Source organism: Anser brachyrhynchus (genome assembly GCF_964034855.1).
Source record: "Anser brachyrhynchus genome assembly, chromosome: 8".
NCBI lineage: Eukaryota > Metazoa > Chordata > Aves > Anseriformes > Anatidae > Anser > Anser brachyrhynchus.
The window spans coordinates 32,642,394-32,668,093 of NC_137702.1; the positions used below are offsets into that span (position 1 = coordinate 32,642,394).

The 25,700-nt window shown below is 41.3% G+C and overlaps 1 protein-coding gene and 1 long non-coding RNA gene across 9 annotated transcripts; one reads left to right on the plus strand and one right to left on the minus strand.

Moving 5' to 3' along the window:
- Positions 1–216: 216 nt before the first annotated feature.
- LOC308199216 (uncharacterized protein) lies at positions 217–14,823 on the plus strand. Of its 8 annotated transcripts, none has more exons than XR_013954499.1 (6): positions 217–1,749; positions 2,914–3,040; positions 6,474–6,548; positions 8,948–8,978; positions 11,187–11,274; positions 12,934–14,823. XR_013954499.1 is itself a non-coding variant. In XM_080603059.1 (6 exons), exons 2-6 carry the CDS (start codon positions 2,938–2,940, stop codon positions 13,026–13,028), a joined length of 420 nt encoding a protein of 139 aa, XP_080459185.1. In that variant the 5' UTR covers positions 217–1,749; positions 2,914–2,937; the 3' UTR covers positions 13,029–14,823. The 8 variants fall into 8 exon arrangements, 6 of the variants coding, with proteins under 6 accessions (XP_080459185.1, XP_080459187.1, XP_080459184.1 ...); XR_013954500.1 differs by having other exon boundaries at positions 12,939–14,823; XM_080603059.1 differs by having other exon boundaries at positions 11,187–11,307; positions 12,939–14,823.
- A 6,664-nt stretch (positions 14,824–21,487) lies between these two features.
- On the minus strand, positions 21,488–24,563 carry LOC308199187. Its single transcript, XR_013954441.1, has 3 exons — positions 24,496–24,563; positions 23,470–23,517; positions 21,488–22,570 (listed from the first exon to the last, which is right to left on the minus strand). It is a non-coding gene; the product is annotated as an uncharacterized lncRNA (long non-coding RNA).
- Positions 24,564–25,700: the final 1,137 nt, after the last annotated feature.

The window sequence follows — 25,700 nt, forward strand, 5'->3', positions numbered from 1 at the left end:
TTTCTTTTTAAAGTAACAAATTTATACCAGTGTCCTGAGGAACAGCTTCCTTCTTAGCACTTGCTTCTGAAACCTCTTTCTCAGTGACTGTGAATTAAAGCCATTTTAAGGAAATGTTAGAAAATAGTGTTTAAAGCCTGTGCTGAGCATGCTCACACACGCATACCCCATATCACACATGATGCACATCCAGCACATACGCATGCTCAGATTTTAATCACTGGCAATCCACCACTGTCGAGAGATACAAGATGACTGTAATGCAAATCTGTATTTACTCAAAAGTACTGCTCTGGTCGTGATCTAAATAGCAGCTAGTTATGGTTTCTAATGTGTGGCTAGGGATGAAACAGGTTTGTTGCTTGTTATTTTTTTTAACTCGCACATCATGGTCATATGCTTCAGTAAACATGCCTTTGTGCTACATTACACATATGCGTGTATCATCACTTTACTCTCAGACTAAAACAAAAAATGGGCACCCAATTCACTAAAACACTGCATACCAGCTCTGCCGTGTTGGAAGCAAATTTACGCAGGAAGGTGCGAAATCCGAAATAAATAGGTGAATTCTGCAGCTATTAAAAAGATATTTTCCCCCCTTGTGAAATGCCTAGGTCTTCTTGGGCTTCAGTGGCACAGGGACTGAGAGAAGTCCTGTAGGACTTCTAGGTTGGCTCTTGGTCAGGTGGCATTGGGCTGGGTGATCTCCGGCAGCATTTTCCAACCCAGATTGATCTGCTTCTGTATGCAACCTCCCCACAGGCCACTCTCTTATGAGCCTGATCCACAACCCCAGGGCATTGCTGGTTATATTCAATGAGGGTGGTTGCTCCCAGGCACGTGGTGTGGGGACATGGCTGTGCACTGGCTGCTCCTCCAGGCCATGGTGGTCAGGGTCTGGCTGGAGGTAGCAGCTCCAGCAGGAGGAAGGCAGGAGGTCCTCACAACTGCCAAGTCTATCATTGAGGACTTCAGGGGTCTGCAGAAAGACACTGGCTGGTATATTTGTGTGGTCCATGTGATTTGCCGTACGTGTTAAGCTGGAGGCTTTGAAGGTGTCTGGGAAAGAGTCTTGGAGAGCTGGATCTGCACAGTGCTGAGTGCTGTCAGAGGAGGACCCTTGAACCGTGCTGGCTGGGGCAGAAGGCCAGGTGAGAAGCTTCAAGGCTTAAACAGTAAGGTTTGCCCAGGTGGCCTTAGGTGAGTCATGTGGGAGCTGTTAGCAATTAAAGAAGAGTAAATGGGCTTGATCAGCAGTCACTCAAATACTTCTGAATCAATCTGGTGCTTTTCTTTAGCAGTTGAGGGATTGTGATACCTGTGATGGGTATGGGATATGATCATGCAGTTCTCCTTCTGTGGACAACTCTTACTGTCTATAGAGTTAGGAAGTACTGGCAGCTTTTGATGACCTTGCTCTGGGTATATTTCCAAGGTAATGGCTCTCTGGCATCTCACTTGTGTATCCAGGGAAATCCATCTACTGCTCTCATGTCTCAGCCCAATGTTAACAGCAGTCTGTCGTTCTCTGTTTGTACTGCCCCAAGCAGAGCTTTAAAGTTAAGAGCCCCTTTTTGTTAATACATGTAAATCAAAAAGACTCCATAAGAATTACTGTATGTATTTCACTTAAATATGGGGTCAGCACATAACAAGAGAGAAAGAAGTAAAGGAAAGGAAGGAAGCAAGCAGGTCTATGCTTGATATGAGAGATCTTGACTCCATTTATGTTAAACTTCAGGACAGGTACAACTCTCCTTGCTTTACTTGTGAAAAAGTGAAGCTCTCTTTCTTTTGCACACTGTCACGCTTTCTCTTTTTCTAATACTCAGAGATGCCTATCTTCAGTCAGTCATCACTGCTGTAAATTTCTTTAAAATGGATTCAGAGAATTCCCCTGATTCTTTTGTCAGAGGAGTTCCTGGGGATATGGTGCCTATTTGATGAAATTAGAAGTTTCTAAATTAACAAAAAACTGAGTAAAGTTATGATGCTCCATTTACAGTAGAAATCTGGTTTTACCAGCAACTGTTCTTAAGGTACCCTATAACAAAATATGTATGTCTATACATCATGTTTCTGTATTTTATATTCTGTTGAAAAGGAATCTGAGTTTATGAATACTGTGGTCTGTGCATGTGTCTCATTGGCATTTTGGACCTCAGCTGTTGTGCTTGCTAGCTTTGACCTGAAAGAACCCGAATATATAGGCACCATTTGAACTAATTTCCGCAAATCAGTTTCATGCTTGTATTCGGATATATGTATGACTCAGTCATTTGCAGAACCCATATGCACAGCAAAGGGAACATCACCATCATTGTTCTCTCTGTGTATTTTGGCAGAAAGAAAGACTTAGTGCTCAAAGTACCATCTCACATGTGCAGAGGGGCATAAGCTGAGTCTAGAGCACATCATAGCTACATGGATATTTGAAATAGAAATCTCCCTGTTAGCCCAGTCTGCTGAAGAAAGGAGAATGTCAAGAGAATACTTATCTTTTTTGCCTGCGAGGGAAAACAGATCTGAGATCAATGGGAGTCCTCAAAGGGAAGTTGAGAGAGTCCCTTTAAGAGTAATCAATGTTCCTTTACCAAGGGGAAAATAGTTTTCTGTTTGCTTTTTTTCTTTTTTCTTTCTTTTTTTTTTTCCCAAAGAAATGCCGTTAGCTCTTTCATTGCTTCATTGTTAATGTTATATTCTATTAGTAATTATTATTCCTATTGTAGCAAAGTGTCCACAGCACTTTGCAGAGCAGCTGCACAGCTTCTGCCTCAGAAAGTCACCTTGCCCCTCTCTGGGGGGAGGGGAGGGGAAGGAGGGTGGTGTGCCAGCCAAGCAGGGGGTGACAGTGCCTTCTAGAAGGAAGAGTAATGGTGCGACAATGACTGTTTCTTCCTTTTGATGAAGGAAATTGACCCTTGCACTACAGCAATGTCTTTGGGCACTGGAGGACAGAGGCAAATCTACTGTGAAGATCTTTCCAAGCAGGGAGCCAACCACACCTGGGAGAAGAAGGTGTCCTGGTACCACAGAGGTGAGAGAGGGTCCTTATCTAGTGTCTAGTGTTTGTTTGCATCAAGGTTTTACAACAAGCGCATCCTTATGCAACAGGTACCTGGGGTCTTCAAAGCATGTACAGGTTTCTGTGTCCTTAAACACCCATACGCTTTTGAAGATCTCCCTGCTGTACTCTTGATGCTGTGACTAAGATCATGTGGGAATTGAGCCCGCATCTCCCGAGAGCCTTAAACAAAAGCCCAGTTTCCACAGGCTGCTGTCACACTGTGACCCATGGGAATTACCTGCCAAAGCAAACATACTTCACCCATGTCCTCCTTTTGTGTTTCACACCCCCGCATCCTGCCCCGGCTCTAGCGTAGTGCCCTTTCCCCAGGTCTGTAGAACAAGAGGATGGTCTAGAGACCGAGGCCATCAATAGCTGTGTTTCCAGCGAGAGGAAGTCCTCTGCTGGTTTGGTCACTGGATCCTCTAAAGGTTTTCATGCAAACACGTTCCCTCCGGTGAGTGCAGCTTCCCCCTTTCTCACTTCTGACCCCAGGTGACATGCCACCAGGAAATCTTTCTGTTCCACTTACGTTATCCACATACAGCTTAACATATCAGGCTGGAACCTAAAACTGTCAGTTTTGCAGTCATTGCAGCCATGCACACTACAAAAGCATTGGCCTAAGCAAGAGCTGGGTGTGCGCTGCAGCCACTGTATTGATTGAATGCACTCTGGGCTACGCCTAGAGATAAGCAGCTTCACTGGTGCACATTCATGCAGGGAGATGCAGACACAATTTCATGCAGAGACTTCCAGAAAATCTAAGGCCACTATTATTTGCTAATGAGCAGACTGTTTCCAAAAAGAATGTAACCCTGTTCTGCAGAAGGTTGCTGAAGTTTGCAGCTGTAGCAGCTAAACGTGAAGAGTGATCGCTTTTCCAAAGACAGTTGTGCTTTTAAAGGTTATCTGCTGCAAATGCAAGCCTCGTTGTTGTGACTGTTCATATCCCTCACACCTCTGTAAAAACTGAAATAATCCACTCCATGGCTCTAGATCAGAATCTGGCCCTTTGGTTTCCTCATTAGGATTTATTTGGTAAGCGATATGAAATGTCATCCACAGGGGTAGAGCCGTGCCCAAGCACTTTCCCCACCCTGCTCCTTAGAGATGCAATGGGAAGAATTCACAAGTAGCTCTATAGCCCGCTAGAGAGTATAGACTATTAGGCACAGCTGGTCAGATGTGCTTCTCTTCTGGATTTAAATGGATTAAATAAGGTGTTATTTTCAAGGAAAAAATGTTTTTGAAATTGCTGGAACTTACTGAAAGCTGCTTCTCTGCAGCCCTTTGTGCAAGCTCTCCATCATGAAATGGTGATGGCTTGTTATGTTTCAGCTGGTATAACTGCTGTCTTTTTGGAACAAAGGGGCAATTAGAAATCATTTGTTATAAAAGCCTCTTTCCTTCTATTATAAGAGCCTTTGTCTTCTGCTGACCCTTTTGAAAGTTGCAGTTTTGCAAAAAAAAACCTTGAGAGAAGGAGGCTTTCTTGTCTTTAATCTAAGAGCAAAGTAAGAGCCTAAGTAACTGTCTACAGTATCACTTTAATCAAGTTAATGCAGCCTGCTAGACTGCAGGCTTTGGTTAGTACAAAGAGACACTCAGATGTAAGCTCATGAGTGGATACTTTCACAGGGCATTTGACTAAAAACCAGCTCTATGAGATAAGAGATCTGGTCCAAGAGGAGTCAATGACATGGCATACAGTAGATTGATAGGGGCTGGGAATGATGGTGTTGTGTTGTGTCGGAGAGGTGTAGTGGCAAAAGCCAGCTGGGCCCTCTGTCTGGCATAATTTTCTTTATAAGGTGCTTGTGAAAAAGAAGTGCACCGTGGTGGACCTTTGTTTAGTTCAAAGGTTTTTACCTCTTTATTCTAAAGCCCCATTGTGAATTCACAGGGCTTAAAATATGTATCTCTGTCCCTTTCATTTTATCCTTCTGAAAGAAATCAAAGGCAAATAAAAAAAAAAGTTTTTTTTTTTTTTCCAATGAGCCTAGTCTGTTTGAAATTGTGCGCTGTTTGTACATATGGTCTCTCAATATTGTGTTTTCAGGGGAATCTTTCTGAATTTGGTACACAAGTCGGGTAGGCATACTTAGAAAAAAAAAAAAAGAAAAAAAAAAGGAGGTGGTGGGGAGGGCTGGTGAGGAAGGAAGGGGTTCCAGGTAAATTCTAGGTAAGCAGAATGCTCTTTCTATTTGTTCCCCAAAGAGAAACTGTGAAATATTTTTAGAAAAAATATCATAAAATCTTCCCACTCTTTTTTTTTTTTTCCCCCCGATACTGTAAAATTTGTGGACATTCATCTGGCATTTCTTTAATGCCTGCAATCCTTCACCTTCATTTTTGTCTGCTCTTATCGTATAAAACAATACAACTTAAACACAAATTTTCAGAATCTTAGCCTATGCAGAAGAAACTACAAATAAAACTGAACACACAAAACACTCAGTTTATTTCCGCTTCATTCTGCAAATAATAAATACACTATCACAGCTGTGTTACTCCAAATAATATGCAAAATAGTTGTCATGAACATTACTAATTTTTTGAGGATACCTGCTTTGCTGCTGTGGGCATGTTTTTCATTTAGAAGGAGAGACTTGCTTTCTCTATTTGCAGGGCACTCAATGCTCTCTGCTGACATATGATATGTAGTTTAAATTCTATCTTTTATCTGCTCAATGCATTTAAAGCATAATCTCAGTGATTGACAGTTTTCATGAAAAAAATGAAATGATCTGATTTTATTGTGAAGACAGAATAATCTGTTAACAGAGCAAAAATATTGGTGACGCTACAGTGTTTCCAAAGGAAATATTTTGTGCATCATCCTGGAATGTGAATCAAAACAATCATGACAGGTGAATGAAAAGAAGAAAATTAAGATATAGCTACAAACAAAAGCAGCATTAATAATTCAGACAAATAAACTTCAGTATACAGAAAGGCAGCATGCTGTCAAGGTGATGGAGAATGTTTCCTGAAGTACAGCACATTCAGGCAGCAGAAAAATATATAATGTTTTACATTTCCTCAAGGGCTTTTTATATCCCTAATTTCACTCCCCTTGTTACATTTTCTCAGGTAGTATTATTTAGTATGATCCATAAGCTAAACTTATTTAAATGAGTCTGATTTTTAGTATGGTAAACTTCTTTATGTTTTTTTAAGTTATGAAGGATGGCGTGCTGCAAGTGGAATATGTCTCTTCTTTAGTATACTGCAGTTTATTGCTATTCATCTGTAATTGGCATGTAATGCTGCCTCCTCCATCTAGCAATCTCCACTATTGAGGGACTGGGATCCTCTGCTGGGATCTTTCAGCAACATTTTCATATTCATGATGATTTATTTGTAATTACCTGTGTGGTTGGGCCCTCTCTTGACACAGTGCTGTGGATCCTGCTTGAGTGGGGAGGTGCCCATGGACAGGTCATCAGCGGATTTTGGGACTACAAGAGAACAGGTATGGTGAGGCAGTGGCCTCATCCCAAAGCATAATTTTTGGCTACTGTCCATCTTTTAATCCTAATTCATATCAGGTCTTTTTCTGGTAGCTCCATTACTGATCCTCCTAAGGCACATGCTCTTGGAAATCAGACTTGGGGTAATTGAATGCTTTATTAACAGCTGCACTTTGAGTTTAGGCAGTGGTTTCTCTTTGTATGCTCATTTAAGGCAGCAAGTAGCCAAGGCCCAGGTTTCCTCAGGGTTTTAAATGACTGCACATAGTCTTAATGAAATGCATTAAATATCCCTGCAATAAGGGGAAAAACAAACAAACAAACAAAACCACACCACAAACTGCAGAAGAAAAACAATTTGTACATATGACTCCAGTGCAAACTAGGCTGTTTCAATGTTTATAAATATTCCTCTGTGGAGTGTGTATTATAATAATTATGCATTAGTGCCTCATTAGTAGGGGGTACCATCCACACTATTTCTTTTTCCTCTAGTGTATTTTTGATGAGTTAGCATTTAAAAAAATCTTAGTTACTGTAACTGGGAGATTGTGGATGTCTGTGTGTGCATGTCTGCATGTCTCACAGGTGGAACCACGTCCTGTGAAGGGTCTGCCATGGAGGAGAGCTGCCAGGGCTAGGAGCAAGGAATAAGCAGGACTGCACAGTGTCCAAAATGTTGCTGCCATGGGGTAACTCTGGTTACCTCAATTTTACAGGGTGTGTGTTTCCTTCCAGCCTGTAGTATTTACACCCATGGGGTACACCCTGGGGCTGCCTCAGGAGCCTTTGCGTGAGCCCATGAGATGGCCTTGGTCTCTGGTATGGCCAATCAATTTGTTATCCTGCCTCAGCACTGCCAAATAATTCGACGGATGAAATGATAGGATTTTTCTGGATGTTGGTTTTTAATAACACTTAAGATACCAAATGTTTGCCAAGGTAATGTAGCAGTGCTGCGTGTCCTTTTAATGAATCTCAGCCCCACGAATTTCACTAACTACTAGAATAGGATAACTTGACACATATTTTCATCTTTTTTTACTTTCTTAAAAAATAAAAGCTGATTAAGGGTCTTTGCAACTTTGTTTGTGGTGAAAGCTTGTGTCTGCATATGGACCATATTAATCCGAGAGAGAGAGAGAGATCCAAGATAATGAAGGAATGAAACACTTCTGAGACTTTCCTTATTGTCACTCCTGCTACCAAAATTATAATTACATTATAAAAAGGAAATTAGCGATAACCTGAGAGGAGCAATTCCACTGAAAACTCTATTCCATCATTAATTTCTTTTTTGCAGTCTGGTCAAGGTCGCAGTTTATAGAATCTAGGAGCAAGATGTCACTTAACTAACCCCTCCTGTTTACTGAAAGCCAATTGACTTTGGAGCAAATCGCCTTTTTATTGTTTAGAAAGACAAAATAGTGCATCAAGGAAAAACACACTAATTGATGGTTTTCTAAATAAAGCATGAACATAGTGTTATACTAAATTAGTTGTCTTATTCCTCAAATTAATCTCTTCATTATATGGGACTTGGATGGGTATTTTGTGTTTCAATCCATCTTTTATAACAGCATTTGATAAATCAACTTAATGATGACAGTTTTTAGCTTGTGACAAATGATACATTTATGCAGGCAATGTTTCAGATGATCCATGCTATTGTAAGCAAAAAGAAAAAGAAACATCAATTTGGAAGATTAGATTATTATGCCACGGTTTACACTCTCTACATTTTCTATAACGAAAAAAGTGAGGTTTAGAATGTAAGTAGAATGTCACCTGGAAGTCATAATATTAAAGAAAATTTATGTACACAGTATCTGCCTTCTCTCATTAAATATTTTGCTTAAGAAATAATGTTGACTGTATATTCTGTCAAACAGGAACTTAATCAAAATAGAAGCCATAGTAGTTGACAATTCAAGCACAAGTAACTCTTAGAAGTTAGAACATTATTATCAGTACACCCATATGTTACGTTAGAGGTAAACTAACTTTTCTTCATGTGTAAATAGAAACTGATACCATTTTATAAGATGAGAACTGAGGCAACAGAACCCAAGTAGAACCAAAGCAGGGCACCAGCCTTTGTGCTTGAGCCCCTGGCAGATGATGCCAAGTCATCGCTTCAGCAGTTGTGTGACGAGGCGCATCGTCACCAGCGTGAGGAGAAAAAACATAAAAACTGACTCCGAGCACCTAAGCATAACTTGGAGGGACCCAGCTACTTCATGAGAAGGAGTTTTTTGTGTGTCTGCACTTTTTGTGTACTTGATCTACTGTGCAAAGTGGTATGTAGTTCTACACCGGGCTTATATTGGCAGTAGGTGTGGAACCAAGTATTTCATTACAACCATTTCAGAAAGTTTTTTTTTTTTTTTTCCCTCTGTAGTTTGTGTTGTCTGCCATACTGGATACACTTGGTACGTGACTTTTAATATTTCATTATTATTATTAACCTATATTTTACTACCTAGATGTGAAATGGTAATCTCAAAAACTTCCAGAAAGTTAGAAACAGACAAAAAGCTTTGTATTCAGCCCATTAGTCTTTAGCCAAATATGTATTTTCTAGTGGAAAAAATTATACACGTTTATGATCATACAAAAATATTCATTTTAAAGCCCTTAATGCTCAGGCATCCAATGAATGCCTATTATTCATCTTTTTTTTAGTTAAGAGGCTGTTGTTTGAACTAGGGAAGTTTTATAACTGCCAGATGGATTGCTCTTAAAAAATGTCTAAATGTTTACTGATTGTTTTCAGCTGATTGGTGAAGAGCAGGGTGGCCACAGGTATGTCAGAAATGAGGCTAATAAGAGAGGGGAAATTGCTCCAAGGGCCTTGCTGGCTGCATCCCCCACCCCAAGCAGGCTGGGCTGGAGGTCACCAGCATGCTGCAGAGCTGGCCTGGGCAAAGAAAACCAAAGCACTTCAGAGAAATATCTTGTCCTGCCTGGCCACAAAAGCAGCCCTTCTCTCATGTTGCTGTTTCCTCCTTCGGTTTGGAGGCAGAGCCTATCTGGCTTTAATAAATATATAAATATATATGCAGTGCAGAAGGATCTCTGGGGAACGTGAGCCTGGGGAGCAGCTGCTGTCACACGTGTTTGTAGGAGGTGAAGCCCTGTATGCTGATGTCCCTCCTTGGTGGGCAGAGGGCTCTGCAGTTGTTGAGGGAGGGCTGGTGCTGCACACCAACATTTAAATGTGGGCAGCTGGTCCACAGCAATGGTTCGTAGTGATGCAGGTCTGTAAGGGCTGGCTTGTTTCCTGGTGGTGTGAGATTAGGTACGGAGCGCATTGACTTGGAAAAGTCATTTGGTCATCTGTGCCTGCAGGTTTAGGGTTGTATAACCTATGTACCTTGTCAATATGCACCTAATGAAGTAAAATGATGCTGTGAAAGTGGGCAGAGTGTGGGGTTGTTGTCATGGTGTGATGCTGTGTTGGCTCCCTCCTTCTCTGTGCTAGTTTATTGTAAGAATTTCATTAATGTAATTCCTAGGAAAGCAAAATGCAGTGATGCTGATTAACTGGATTATATTTTCCTTAGATAAGAGATTATAAAAAATAAGTGCTAATAAAGTAAGATGACACAATGTCATGGGTTATGCTTCTGTGAGAAATGAGAGTAACATCACTTTGTGAGAAATAAAATATCACGCTTCATCCTTTCAAATATGCAGGGACTTCATGGACCTGTAGTCAATGCTAGTGGAGTGCAGTCAAATTAATTCCCTGGTAAATAGTCAGCAACATATATGTAAAGAAATGCATTTCATTATTATAAATGAGAAAAAAAAGAAAAAGAAATGAAGTCCACCTAAAAATCTTGTCTCAGTCATACTACCACTGAGCTAAGAACTCAAAGAGGTGGGAATTGAGGGGTGAGAGTGCTTCATTGCTAATGCCCAAAGTACAGCAGGAAAATTTCCCATAAATCATGAAAAAAGAAAGGACAATCTATTAAAGCCCAGCATGCTCTAGTATACAATGCCGTATTCAGTAGAAAATCAGCAGCGGGTTCTTCTATTTCAGTAATAGTCATCTGCTCTGCAGCTATACATTTTTTTTTCTCAAAATATGCTACACTACTCCGTGTGATGTTGATATTTGAGAATGCTGCATAACTGTTTTAGGGTTTTTAGAAACAGCCCTAAAGAGTTTTAGGTTTTAGCAGAATTGATGAGAGGAAAGCCAGCATAAGAGCTCTTGCTTTGATGCGTATTATAATAGCAGGCAAAAAACACCATGGTTAGCCTTGAGAGCAGACTACTACACTGAGTAGTACTCAGTTCTTTGGGGCTGATTATGGCCTATTGAGGCAGAAAACTTGTTCGAGTTCAAACTCTTTGAATTCCTTGTTCACTCAATAGAGTGTCAAAAAAGAGCATTCAATGATTCATGTAGCAAAATCACCGCTGGCCTAAATTGTTCCTATTTCTCTTTTGCATATGGTGTGCAAGAAAATTTTTAACACTCTTCCGTATCACCATAATGCTTTGATATGGGTAACACTGCCATAACAGCCTGCATTAGGGAACTTATATTTTATTCTTCTTTTCAGTGTACATAAAAATCCCAGCTTAGTCCTTTTTTGTCTTTTGGATCCTTTGAACTCTTTCAGGCTATTTTTCAAGACTTTCTGTGCTTTGACTGGGCTGTGCATTCACTGTAAAAGCAGTCAATGCCGCAATGAGACCACAAGCAAAACTGTGAGTGTCTTAAGCAGAGACCACACAACTCTTGTGAGTATTTGCATATTTTAGCAACTCAGTCCAGTGTGAATCTAAAAAGTAAAGAAAGGCCCCTGCTTTCTTCATTAATAGCTTTAATTAAATATCCCCATCCCAGCTACTTTTGCAACACTGCCCTACCTGTTCCAAGCTATTGGCTTCTGGTGTTTTTAAGTCCTGCCTTGACATTATCATTAGAGAATATGTTTACACTGCCGAGTGAGATTCCAGAATAAAGTGCTGATTCCAACACAAAAGTAGACACCCTGAAGTAGCCAACCTTAGGCTCAAAGAGAGCAAGTCCAAAGCTGGACTGCTCAGTTCATTTTCCAGCTCAGTAGTTGTAGTAATCCAGCCTAGCCAGCTGCTAACAAGATTGGGTCTGAAGTTTACCTCCACAATGAGATAATCAGATTACCAGCCACAAAGATCAAATAATGACCCAGCTTTAGAGCAAGTTCAGCAGGCCCTTGATAGCACTGTGTGGTCCTTGAGACTTGATTAAAAAATTAAATGGCTAAACTTTGCCTCAATATTTCGTATTGGGATTTTGAGTGACTTGACAATTCTTTTCATACAGCACTTTTCTTTTCTTTCCTTGATTTAAAATTAAGAGGTAGCAGAATAGGAGGAGGCCCCTGCTGAGCAGTTGTTCTTGAGCTGGGCTTTAAATGAAGCATGCAGAATTTTTAATTTGGAAAGAAGACGATGGAGAGTAAGCTGGAAATAATTCCTGAGAGAGGAGGTGGCTTAGAGTGGAAAACACAACAACAAGCAAACAAAATCTTTCCAAGCCCCTCAAGCCCCTGCCTCCATGCACTGTGGTGCCTGTTCCTGTCCTCCGCCGCACAACTGGAGCAGAACGACTTTGGTGTCTGCTCCAGGCAATAACGCTTGAAAGTTTCGGTTTTGGCTACTATATGATCGCAGTTTCAGTAGTAAAGGGATTATTCTGAGAGGCATACAAATGTGATTGTCTCCCAGCAGATGGTGCGCACTGCTTCACCTTTGAGAAAAGTTAATTAAGCCAAGCATATTGTGCCCATAGAGAGGAAAATGTAGATGAATATTGAGCAATCAAACTCAGTGTCTCCTTTTTTCATGCCTTTGCAATGGGACACAGAATCCCATTGAAAAAGAATTATGTACAGAATCAAATTAATTCACGTCCAACTTTACTCTCTTCCCACGTTTTAACAGGGGTGCACACCAGGCCCTTCAGAAGTTTTGTCCACAATCAATGGGCCACACTGCTGTGTCCACTAAATTAAATGAATCAGTGCAGAAAAATCTCTTGTGAGATATTAAAAGGGTGAAAGACTGTTTAATTCAAATCCTTCCGTAGTCTTTTCACAGCCCCTTTTACATAGTACAGTATAAATTATTAACTAACTCCTTTTATCTCAGATCAAATTACAAAACAGAAACAATTACCCCCTTGTTAGTGAAAGTGAGCACTTCTAATAATTATGAAACTTGGGCTGGGTTTTGTTTGGGTCAGTTCAGGTTGGTTTGCTTCAAATACTCTGTTTACAGTTTGTTTTCAGAACAGAAGTTAATCTGGTGCTCTAGTGATTATTTCTGGTGAGCTGTGAGAGGAAGAGTCTTTTTTTTTAAAAAAAATTATTTTGTTATAAGTACAGGTAAATATAGTTCTTGGACAGAAGAGGATTCAGAAGGCATCTTGCTCCTCTCAGCTGAATTCTGGCCGCTGCTCCCTGTTTGTGCGCTGACAACACCTGAAAACAGGGTCATCGTGCTGGGACGGGTGGGATGTTTTGTTCAGCTTTTTCCCCTGCAAAACAGGCAGCTTCAGCTGGAGTAATTGGGGAGGATTGTCACATATAGGCTAAAGGGCACTTGAGTTAGGCTTCTTTCCTTAAGCATCTGCTGAGCAGAAGGAAATGTCCCTAATTTATCTGCGTGACAGCTTTGAAAGAAAGTTAAGAAAATGGTGGATAGAAGATGTTTAAAAAGTGCTCTTTTCATTTCAAGCTTATAAGCTTGGTTCTGAGTGATGCTGGTGGCATAAAACAGCTGTGAGAAAAATTGCCAAAACACGTGAAAGAAAGGAGTGGTGAGAGGTGGGCATTGCAGCTGCCCTGCTCGGCCTGCCCAGCGGCCGTGCCAAGGCCCAGGCAGCCGTCCAGCCCAGTTGGCTGCCCAGGGGTGGCAAAGGGTGGGAGAGCCCTCTTTTATTAATATTGTTGTTGTTATTGTTATTATTTTATACGAATGGTTTCCTACTCCAGTAGGAGGTGAGGTGAAGGGGAGCTGGCTTTACAGGTTATGGGAGCACTCCAGGATGCAGGGCAGGCACCGACTGCTCCAGTGACTCACTAGTGACTTGAATGAAACATCTTCTGGGCTTTGTGTGCGTGTTTTGAAGTTGAAGAATTGTCTTGAGAGATTGAGGATACACGGAACTGCAAGTCATGGAAGCAGGAGAAGAGGATAGTAAAATATGCCCCCAGTCGAACAGGGTGTTGGACCAGATGACCTTCAGAGGTACCCTCCAGCCTCAGCCAATGTGATGCAACTCTGTCTGGAGGTAAGATCTTGGCTTCTTTAGGCCATGGATAAACAGTAACTTCAATTCATCCTTTTTTTAATTTTTTTTTTTTTTTTTTGTGTGTGTTTGCAATGTCAAAACCAAAGGGTTTTTGCAAATGCCTTCTCAGACCCTGTGTTGAGGTGGGTGTTACAGGTGTAAACTATGTCAAAGAGATTCCTGGACTCATCAGGCAGGTTGTGGGGATGTTTAGGTGTTAAGATTTAGGATGCAGGGACTTGAGCTTGAATCTTCTGATGGTAGAAGAAAGGCAGGGAAGCTAATATTTTAGACAAGCTATACCACGTAGAAGTGGGAGAACATCCCAGTCTATCCTGGAAATAGAAAATGGGACCAAATTGCAAGAGTGTGCAGGTTCTGTGCTGCTGGCCATGTTTTAGAGATGGAGAGAAAAGGGGAGGGAAGAAGAGAGCATCCTTCTCAGAGGATATCATGTAAACAAATCCTGCTGTGAGCAGTACAATCCTTTGTGTCAAGTTGATCACAAATCCTGGTATTCATCTTCAGGGGAGGAGATGATGTATGTGACTGAACACCTGCAACCACAGAGCTTTTATTGTGGAAATTCTGCTTGCTGACCCTCTTCCACTTAGGAGTTGAATTTAATGTGTGCTGTATTCTTAAAAGCAGTAGATCAAAGCAGCAGTTATTTACTCTGCAGACCTTTTCCTGTATTCCAGTCCTATTTGCTTATTTTAGTGGCAGAGTTAAGGTTTTAATACTATTCATTTCTGCTACAGAACCGATACAACTATAAGAGAGTAATCAGGGTGTTATTCTGACTAGGGTATTGTTAGTATGAATAGGAAATACGTTTCAATCACAAATCTAGTGTTGGTCCTTGCTTACACCTTCTGCATTTCTACAGCTGCCTTCCATGGCATGCAGGTGTAGAGGGGAGGCCAGCCACTAGACCATTAACTTTATTGGGGGTGACAATGCACCCTGATGCAGGCTCAGACTGATTTGCAGGTTCTAAGCTGGGTTTCCAGTAGCTGCAAGAGGATGATTTTAAAAAAATTATACGCAGATTTTATTTTATTTGCAAACCACAGAGACTCAGTAAACACAGGGTTGTACTGCGCTGGTTTATGATACCGCTTTTAGCACAGATCCACAATTTAAGCAGAATACTACCCATAATCTGCTATCTCCAATTTATGTTTCAGAATGCCAGGAAATGGCTTCTTTAAAGCCCAGTGTCTGTCTGCTGCTGAAGCCTGGTACCATGCAGGGCCGACGCAGTGCTGGGGAGCTCTGTGGGCTGCCAGGGTGCCTGCACCAAGCTGAGCTTGCAGCCTATTCTCCCCACTGCTGCCTCCCAGGGCACATTCCCTAGCAACAAATACCTATGAATTCAGATACGTTTAAAGAACCTAGAGTGCCTCGTGTGACCAAGGTGGGAATAGTACCTTCCACAGAAATATCACAGCTATATCAAAGACTGTGTTATCTCTGAAAAGATTATCTCCCTCCCAAACCAAGGTTGGGGGAAGTACAGCAGAGTTAACCTGACCATTAACATGGTGATGTGTCCTCACCTGGAGGAAAGTTTGACACCTTCTTTTTCCTTCTGTTCAGTGAGAAGGAATTTGATCTACTACAAAAGCCAAAGAAGGTAGAACCAAAGAGAATACCTTGGGGTGGTGGGGGGCATTTTAATCTCATCTAGAGCTGAAATGCACATGCTTACCCATCTATCTCCAACATACTGTCAAAATTCCAGTCTTTCCTGATGGTTTGTAATGCTTACGCATACCTATAAGAGACCATTATTTTATAGTTATTAAATCACTATGGTATTCTGTGCCAGCTTTGTGCTGGCTATTCTTAACAGAAGTCAGAGGAGTTTTCTGGTACAGCAACATTTAAGGTGCAGCTCAGAGGCTGATGACTTTCTTTGTGATGTCTCAGCTCATTTCCTTTCCAGAAAGGGGAGGGGAAAAAAAAAAAGGCAAGAGGGGACCACAAGAACACAACAAATCTTGTGGTACTGCAGTTCCTCCCTGTATGTGTACAAGGGATGATTATACTATTTTTTTATATTAACACAAAAGATATCTGATGATTTATAGTAATGACCTTAATTCTGACACTCCAGTGGGTAGCTTAATGCTGTGAGTGCCATAGGAAAATTCTTCTGCTGAGGTGGAAATCCGTGTTGCTCTTGCTTAGCCTGTTTCTCAGTGATGCTCGCAGATGGAAGGATGCAGCCCATGGGAGTGCAGGCATGCTCTGCAGTGAGGGAAAGAGGCAGGGCTGCACCCAGCAGCCTGCTCAGTGAGGGAGGAGTGGTGAGCCTCACAGAACTTTTAGCAAAACAAGAATCAAGAAGCCAGGAAGAAGAATTCAGCAAAGATTACTTCAGAAAGTAGTGGCATATGATCTAAGGTCACAACACATTTACCTTTTTCACTTCAGTTTTCTTATAAAATCTTATAAATCTTCTTATAAATCTTGCACACTTGAATGTATTGGAAGATGCATTGCTTTGGCAAGCCGTAATGTGGCTTCGGCTGTCTGGGTTGACTCGGAAAACTTTCCATGTCCTTTCGCCTCTTGTATTTTCTCTTTTCTTTGAGTTGTCCAAGTTTATTCTCACTTTTGATTTCAGAATGATTCAGAGACACCCTGGAGATGCTCTAGCTAATTCTTGAGCTTCCAGTTAGTGGAGGAAAATTGTGCTTGTAGTGTAAATGGAGATTGCTCTCTGAGAAGTGCTCTCCCACTTGCATTGCTGTGCCTCAGATCTAAGGCACAGCAGTGGGTGCTCTGCTGTATTCTTCTAAACTTCCTGTCATATTCTGTATTTTGCCTAATAGGTTTTTGAGGGAGTGTATTGACTTCTCTATAGAATGACAGTGACCTTTTTATGCTGCTGTACATTATGTCACGCTGCAATAGCCCCACTGAGTCCCTATAGCTCTGACCCCACAGACAGCTTGTGAATTGAGAACTGCACACTTTAAAACCCTGCATATTTTCTCCTAGTGGGTTGGAGGGCTGAAGGGAGGCCTCAGATATGTAGATATTGTGTGGCCTTCTACTATTCGAACTACCTGAAAGTTGAATATTAGGCAGAGATGCACTTCTTGCCTCTTCCGTGAGCGAGTGGGATGTGGCTGTGCGGTTCTGCAAGGAGGCAGGAGCAGGTTGAGATAAAAACAGTATACTAGGTAAAACAAAAGCCACATGACTTAGCCAAGCAAAAAATTCCTGTCTGAAAATTCATTTCTGTCTGAAAAAATTTGTTCCTATCTGAAACTGACATCCTCTTCTTTTTGGGATGGTCTTGGAGAAAGGTGAGTAAAACACCCAAAATTGTGACTTTCACACGCTGCTCTTTGCTACATGCTACCGAATGACACAACAAATACCTTGAAAGATACTGCACATGGATTTATTGGTCTTAGTATAACTATTCATGTGAAGACAGACTGTCAGCATAACGTATACACAAAGGAAGACTAGCAATAATGAAGAACTTTTGATTTGAAACTACACCCTGCAGAATTTCAAGAGAAACCAGAAGCAGTTTTGTCCCTCGTCCCTAGCTAAGAAATATATATCTATATACATAGATACATACACTAAAATAAATGGGAAGGAAATGAACATATTGAACAGATACATGAACAGTGAGAAAGGATCCATCTTGATGGCATTAGCTCTGCAGCACCATCTCATCAACAGGTGCTACAAACATATTTTTTCCTCCCAGAAATTAAACAACAAGGAGTTATAATCCATGCTAATTTACTGGGAGTTACTCAGGGTTAAGAGTTTGGAGCTCTCTTGGAGCCAACTAGATCAGTACTGTTGACCTGTGACTGATTGGTGTTGAGTCCATTAAGGGTTGGATATGGAAAAGACTTGGGCATTTGGTTAGCCAGTTAACAGGTATATTAATTAAATTGTTGATAAAAAAGACAACATTGATACAAAAATATGTATAAGTACTTTTCAACTAACAAAGTTTACCGTTTTTCTCTCAGTTGTGGATCTGTCTAGAAATACCTGTTCCAACCCATAAAATTAAGGAAACGGACAAGTCACTGTTCTTTGTCTCGCCTGATTGTAACCAATTCCACCTGTTGGCATCACCGAAGTTGAAGTAGTAAGCAAATTATTCATCTATGTTAATTCTTCTATCATGCAAAATACACGTTTTTAGAATTACTGGGATTATTTTAAAATCCTGCATTTAAGGTAGGATCTTACCCTAGCAATTTTGAAAGTAGCTTAGCACAAAGGAAATGCAATGTGGGGCAGTGATTTCCAGTTCTATTTTGAGCTTTGTACAAGTGACCTGGGAATATCAAAGGCTGAATAACTGCTGACAAAACAACTGGATCTTCTGTTGAAGAGGGACTGGCAAAGTCTGGCATTTCTCAAGGCCAATTTTGTAACCTGACATTCTTCCAAAAAGGAACTTCAAGTGATGAGGTTAAGGGCTCATTCAATGGCTGTGAAATCAGCATCAAACAAACAGCCACAGGGAGTGCCAGGCCATGTTCAATCTTTTGCCTGGAGTCCCCTAATATTAGGATTACTCTTGACAGACAGAGCAAAGGCTTCCATTAGCCTAGGCGCAGAGGATGAGCAACACAAAACAACTGACTGTGAAGCACGGGGATGCTGACACAGTGGCCAAAGATGCTGGTGGGTCTTAGCTACCTTTAAAAAATCTTTCTTTTGTCCAGCTGCTTCTTCTTCTTATGAAGAAAATCCAAAAAGGCATATTCAAAACCCTCTTCTCAACCTTTCCTCAACAAAATAGGTGAGTCAGCTAATTTAATCTGTCATATAATTATTAAGAAACTGACAACCACATAAACAGGGTAAAATTTCCAGTCTTCTATTGGATTTGTGATTTCTGGGCTAAGGTAAAGAAATTGTTCTACCTTGTTGTAATGACTTCAGACAAAGCAGTGATTATAGCAATTTAAGAAAGTTTCTTCTGCAGTTGACTGCTTTGCGCCTGATGGTCAGGTTAATTTGGTCACACTTGTTAATCTGAATCACATTCCATGAAAGGATTGTGGCAAGGCCTCCATAAATGTGGAGACCGTAAACATGCAACTAATAATCCATCCAACATTTATTTAAGCAAAGCCACCTTCAGGTGGTGAGCTGTGTTTTGAAATGCACATTAGTGATTGCCCTAAAAGTGCTTGTAATCTTTCTAGAAAGAAGATAAGTCTTCATACACCTTCAGGTGTCCATATCCCAGGTGGACCAACGGACATTGCTGAGGATGCTGAGTTACAGCCAGAATGGATCCCAAGGCAAGTAACGTGCTGTGGAGCAGCAAAATATGTTAGTGTCTAGAATTGGGATTATGGGACATTATTTATAATGAGAGAGAAGCTGGACTGTGATTTGACTGTGCAGACAAAGCGCCTATGACTCAGCAATGTAGAAGAAGTTGGATTTAAGTCCTTATTTCCATTGTGCAGTTGAGATAGGATCACTGCATCTGTAGATGTGCCTGGACTAACTTTCACCTGGAAAGGAGTTGCAGTGAAACACAGGGTCTGATAATTGTTCTGTAGTAGAGACTTATGTGGTCATGGCTTGCTCAGTACAGGTCACTGGAGTGAAGCAGTCTCAAGAGAACAGGGAGAACATGCACCATAAATCCACGTGTGGGTTTTATCTACTTGGTATAATGCAGTTATCTCTGCAAGGTCTGAAATGTAGCTAAGGTGAGCTGCAGTGGATACTGATGATGGTTTCATATCGGTGATTGGCAATTAGAGTTTTCGTGTACGTGTGTATAACTGTTCAAACTGTGCTGATTATTGTTTGATAGAGACACAGTGTGTTATTTTCTTATATGTCCAGTTCCCTCCAGGGTAAACAGTTTATTAGAGCAGGTAGGCAAAACATGTCTTTCTGTAAGTAGTGACTATCATAAGACTGACATCTAAGAGTCAGGTCAGGATATGGGTACAAACACACATACATACAAACAAATATATAAAAGAATTCTCTACAGGATAGAGCAGGCAGAACAGTAATAATCCTACTGTAGTCCATTTGGCTTTTAGAAGCCAAAATTGAAAAGGTGTGAAAATTGAGTAAAGAGTCATGAGGTGATGTGGTTTCCTTGGTCCACTAAAATGAAAAGCAGCTTGTGTTTTTGAGGAGAAAAGGGCAAGCAAATAATGAGGCAACAGTGAGGTGAAAACTTCGTCTTTTTCCATTAGCTGAATATCACTCTGGCTCATAGGTTTGTAACATTAAGAATTTTTCTTGAACTCTGTGCACACAAAAGAATCTGCAAAGGACAGTGAGAAGCAACACATGGACTGAGACAAGTAATAGATAAGGTGTAATGCATTTATTCTGGGTCTATCCATTCCACCTAGCTACATACCTGAAGCACATATTACTGCAGTAGCTTAGTGTTATGCCTTATCCCTGGCATGTTCATGTTTATATATTTCTGTTCTGTGCAAAACTAAGGCAGATAAGGGTGTTTCTTTACATCCTACATATGTTCTATGCTATTTATTAATCTTTTTTTTTCCTCTTACATCTAAGAGATATTTCAAATAATCTTGACATCTCATCTATACACAAAGCTAGAAAACTTTGTCTTTCTACCAGTTTTATAACCCAGTGAAAACCATGCCTCCCTTCCTCCCTTCACCAGTGCATCACTGCAAATTTCTGTCATGAAAGAAAGCCTTTCTGCCCAAGCAAGCTGAGTTTTTCCTTCGTGAAACTGGGAACTTTTCATATCCCCATGGAAGTGATTGCATAGGGTAAAAGCTTAGTTCGGTTAGTTAGGTCAAACTTTAGTTAGGTCTTTCTGTAACTGATCCTGTTATAAAGTTAATTTGTGGAGTGATACGACCCAGCCTAGTAAGGAGGTTGGCCAAAGGGGCAGCAGAAGGACTGACTGAGAGACAGAGACAAGGTTTGAAGTCCAGCTAAGTGGGCTGAATGAAAGCCTTGGTTCAGAGCAGAGGAGGTAGTGGACAGACCACTGCCTGCATGTGACTCCTCTGAGGTTTGGGTACTTCCTCCTCCAGCCCCTGTGCAGAACTGGGGCTGGTCTAAGTTTTGTGATGCATGTAACGCAGGAAAAAGAAGATGTTTTTTGAGCCCCCCAGAATAGAAGCCACCCTTTTGGCCTTTTACCCTAATGCATACTTAGAGACTTCAGAACTGTGTTTCTGAGACCATGGGTGTTTTGGGAGGTAATCACCACTCTGTGGCTTCACCTAGAGTGTTCCATCCTGCCTGGCAAACAGAGCAAAATGAATGAATGTCTCCAGCACCAGTTTTATAAAAGTGTTATGGTTTGGGGGATCTATGTCAAATTAAGCAGCCATCAGATTTCTTGAGTACCCCATACCCAGAGCAGAGTCTTGGTGCACTCTGTCCTGTCACTCATTTAGGTCCACGCACTGTGGCCACAAGACCAACTAAAGACTGCTGAAGTCTGTGGGCAGTTGCAGGATGCTTTTGGCTGAGCAGAACCATGGCTTTCTCCAGCCAGCTCCAGGTCAGGTTCTGGGTTCACTGATGGAGAGAGAGGCATCACTGCCCTGATATGTGAGGAGAGGGGCAGGATGTGAAAGCGATGCTAATTCCTACTTCTGCCTCTTGTCAGGCAGGTGAGAAACGAAATTGAAAGGAGTTGCACATGGGGCTAGGGAGACTGTAGTTTAGAAAGAGAGAGAGAGATTAAAGCTCTTGGGTGTGTTGGAGTTCTGGGGTGCTGAAATTTCCCAAGGCAGCTTATCATTTTAGTGGCCATTTACAGGACCTGATATTTTACAGACGAGGAGTGAGGGAGGCTGCTCAGCACTGTAGGGAAGCTACTGCCTTGTCTGATGTCTCACAGTCACGTACAAGAAAGAGAGGTTTGTGGAGGCTTTTTTATTCAGCTGTGCCACCATTGAGAGCTTTACATTTTTGGGGCCAACTATGAGGCTTTTCCAGTGTTTCTGTATCCCTATCAGTTTCTTAATTTAAAATATGTTGGGGCTTTGCATACAAGCACACTGAAATGCCCTGACTCTGTGGCCCACCTCTCTGACAGTAACCCTGTCCAGGGTGGACCTCCTGGGCCTTGTGCTTGACATGGGCAAGTCCTGCTCCACAAACCTCTTTATGTTGTGTTCCTTGTTTGTACATATTGGGAAGTGTCACGCAAACACGACTCTTTCTTTATTCTGCAAATTTAGGAAGACCACTTCCTTTATTTTGACTCTTCTGCAGCGTTCAGTGGAAGTGGCAGGAATTGGTAGTTGAGATCACTGCATTTCAGAAGTAAGACTGAAGAATGCTTTATATCTTCAGTGTACCGTATTTTGAATTTTTCAAGTATTTAATGTTGTGTAAAATTTCACTGATAGAAACTCTTAATAAGGCATTAAAAAAAAGCCTGAAGTAAGACTAGCAATTTGCACCTTTTTAAAAATGAACAGGACTCTTGTTGTTTTGATATACAGCTCCATTATCAATTTGTATCTTTAAAGAGGTGTAAGCTTTCTCTGATAACTTGTTCTGCTCTCTTTTAGTTAGCTGAAAAGACTCAGTTTTGCTTTGTCTGTATTGTGCTTTCCTCTGCACTGTTAAAACCAAGTGAGTAACAAAAGCAGATTTTTAAATAACTGGAGTGTGATTCAGCTTATTGTAGCCTAGGCTATCAGAGTTGACTGGTAATCTTGCCGAAGAGTAGCCCTGCAGGTTATTAAAGAAAAAAAAATTAGTTTCTGAGAATATATCAACAAAAATTTCTTCATGCTTGAACAGTCACATACCCATAACCTTATTTATTAAACTGGCTCCAGGGAACAGTACAACCTTCAGCCTATCGTGCATTGAACTCTGCCTGTTGGCAGAGCAATCTTGACTGATAATTCCCATCTTCCAGCCTGCCTTACCCGATCTGTTCATACTGACTTACTGCAGCTATAGCACCCAAGGAGGCACCTTCTACTGCAAGGCACAGTTATCAGAGGCCAGTCCGTTTAGACCGACTATTCTGGCACGCCTGGGAGGCCTTAGAATTAGGCACCCTATGCAAATCTATTGCAATGTAAATACCTTAAGCAGGGACATGCTGTCAGACATATGCAAATAATTCTTTTAGCTGGAAGATGCTTGAAACCTTCTATGGCTATGATTTTATTCTTAATTGTGAATCTGAAATCTTATCTTTATTTTCTTCGTATTTCACAAATACATGGAGTAAACTTGTTATCAGACCTAAAACTAGCTATTAACTGTCAGCATTTTAATTATTCCTCCCTGTCCTGGGAAGGTCAGGCTTGCACATTAGCTCAGCTCTCTCTGGGCTTCCACACAGTCTAACTGGGGTGTTGTGCAGGCTGCAAGGCACTGCAGCAAGCTGCACTTTAACATTATCAGGGAGCCCACCCCTCAAGGAGGAGTTGTTCTTTGGCATTAGAGAAAGAAAACAAACCTGAAGGTGACAGTCTGGCTTTTGACAGTCTAAGTCAAGGTTATGGAGAATAATTCTTGTGAATTCTGGCCCAGACCTTGACAAAATTATGAGGATTTCAGTGGCCTTTAGGCCTCATCAGTAAAGGTAGTTTTCAGTTTTAAAGATGGCTTACCTCTGAGGTGTTCATAGAAAGTATATGAAGTTTGGCTTCTGTGGGTGGCTGAAATGGTAACCCAACGGGGGGAAAAAAAAGCATATAAGTATTGATCATTGACACTTCATACCAAGGATTTTATTCGTTCCTAATTCATACAAGGAAGTCATACAAAGTAATATTCAGTAAGAGATATTCAATTGTCATTTGCAGAACACATACAATTTAAAAGTGTCAAACAATTGGACTTTATCTCCTTTAAATGTAAAACCTTCAATGCACACTGAACTACAGAAAGGTTGCTGAGTTCTCGTCAAATCTGCTAGCAATTGATTATATGAGGAAAAGCACAGCACATCGTCTATCAGCTCTGCATGGGGGAATGATTAGTTTCTTTTGATCACTGATTGGATTATATTAGATCTCAAAATGAATCCACTCCTCTAGCTTTTAAAGAAGAGAACAGCCACTCCTGACTGAACATCAGTACGTATAGGAAGATCATAAATGTGAAATACAGGGCTGCTGCACAAAAATATTTGAAAAACCAAAATCTTGGTCTTAGTCTCAGCCTGATTTATCTTTGTGCTACAGGCAGGAGAGTTGTCCCCAGTGGCAATGTTCTTTAGTGGCTTAGACGGCCTCTGCACTGGTGAAAGTGTTGTCCTTGAAATCACCAAGGAATATCTTTATTTCAATTTCAGCTTGAGGTTATCATTACAGTACATTTTAAAGATACATCTAATTCCCAGTTCATACATGGAAGTCATACAAATTATTGATTTTAGCCCAGATCATTAAGAATTTTAACATAGGCAGTGGCTACTCAGGTAAAAGAAGTTCTATTAAGAGCTTAACAAAGGTTAATTTTAGTATATAATTAACTTATTAGCTAATGAACTAAAGACAACTATATCATTTAATTGCTACATCTGGTAAAAAGTTCAAAGAAGAAAAACAACGGCTTTCAACATCTAAGCACTTAGAGCAGTAGCCTTGCTTATACCCTCACCCCAAGGAAGGTTAAAATCCAGCCCCACTTACAAACCCCTTTGCTTTGTGTCTCATTTCTTTCTTCAGTCTGCTTATATGAACAGTTCCTTCAGCCTGCCTTGTTGTAGCTATTCTCATATGTTGAAGGGGTACTATTTAAAATGAAGATGAGTGATTAATTTGTGAGCAAATTTCCGAAAGCATTCAAATCAAAGGGATGGGTAACAGTCTGGCGAAGAATGACAGTGCTCACAGGTGTTGTTTTGTGCACCTGCAGTGGAGTAGCGCCAGGTTGGGTACGGGTACAGACTGGGAGATGAAGGGTTAGAGAGCAGCTGTGCAGAAAGAGATCTGGGGGTGCTAGCCAGCAGTAGGCTCATCATGAGTAAGCATTGTGCCCTGGCAGCCCAAAGGGCAAATCGCATTTGGGGTGCATTAAGCACAGCATAGCCAGATGGTCAAAAGAGGTGATTCTCCCACTGTATTTAGCACTGGAGTGGTATCACCTTGAATATTGTGTGCAGTTCTGGGCTCCTCAACGTAACAGGGATTTTAAGGTACTTAAAGGCATCTAGAGGAGGGCAACAGAGCTGATAAAAGGGCTGGAGGGCATGTCCTATGAGGAGAGGCTGAGGACACTTGGCTTGTCTAGTTAGGAGAAGAGAAGGCTGAGAGGCGACCCCATTGCTCTCCAGAACTTCCTGAGGAGGTGAAATGGAGGAGGTACTGATCTCTTCTCCCTGATAACCAGTGACAGAATGCAAGGGAACGGCGCAAAGCTGCTATAGGGAGGTTCAGACTGGATATTAGGAAAAAATTCTTTACCATGAGAGTGGTCAGACACTGGAACAGGCTTCCTAGAGAGGTGGTGGATGCCCCCTGCCTCTCAGCATTCAAGAGGCATTTGGACAATGCCCTCAGTAGCATGCTTTAACTTTTGGTTAGCCCTGGGGCAGTCAGGCAGTCGGACTTGATCTTTGTGGGTCTCTTCCAACTGAGCTCTGCTCTACTGTACTCTACTTGCTCCCTCCTTCCTGACCCAAAGCATAAGAAATAGAGCAGTTGTGGGGCTGAAAGGGTAAGGAAGAGGCAGCTGAGGTCCATCTGTCCTCATGAAGGCCGAATATTTAAAAGCTGAATTGCAAGGCCACAGTTTTTGCTTGGGTTTGAAATTCAGCAGAAGATCTGTCCTTATTCCTTACATCTCCTTCACAAGATGAGAAACTTTCCTGCAAACAGGCACCCCGACAATGACA

Bases quoted from the DNA above. Each gene is read 5' to 3' on its own strand.
- LOC308199216 (XM_080603059.1), top strand. From the start codon at position 2,938: ATGTCTTTGGGCACTGGAGGACAGAGGCAAATCTACTGTGAAGATCTT. The intron at 3,041-6,473 runs GTGAGAGAGGGT...CTCTTGACACAG, and splicing joins GGTGTCCTGGTACCACAGAG to TGCTGTGGATCCTGCTTGAG. The intron at 6,549-8,947 runs GTATGGTGAGGC...TTCCCTCTGTAG, and splicing joins TTGGGACTACAAGAGAACAG to TTTGTGTTGTCTGCCATACT.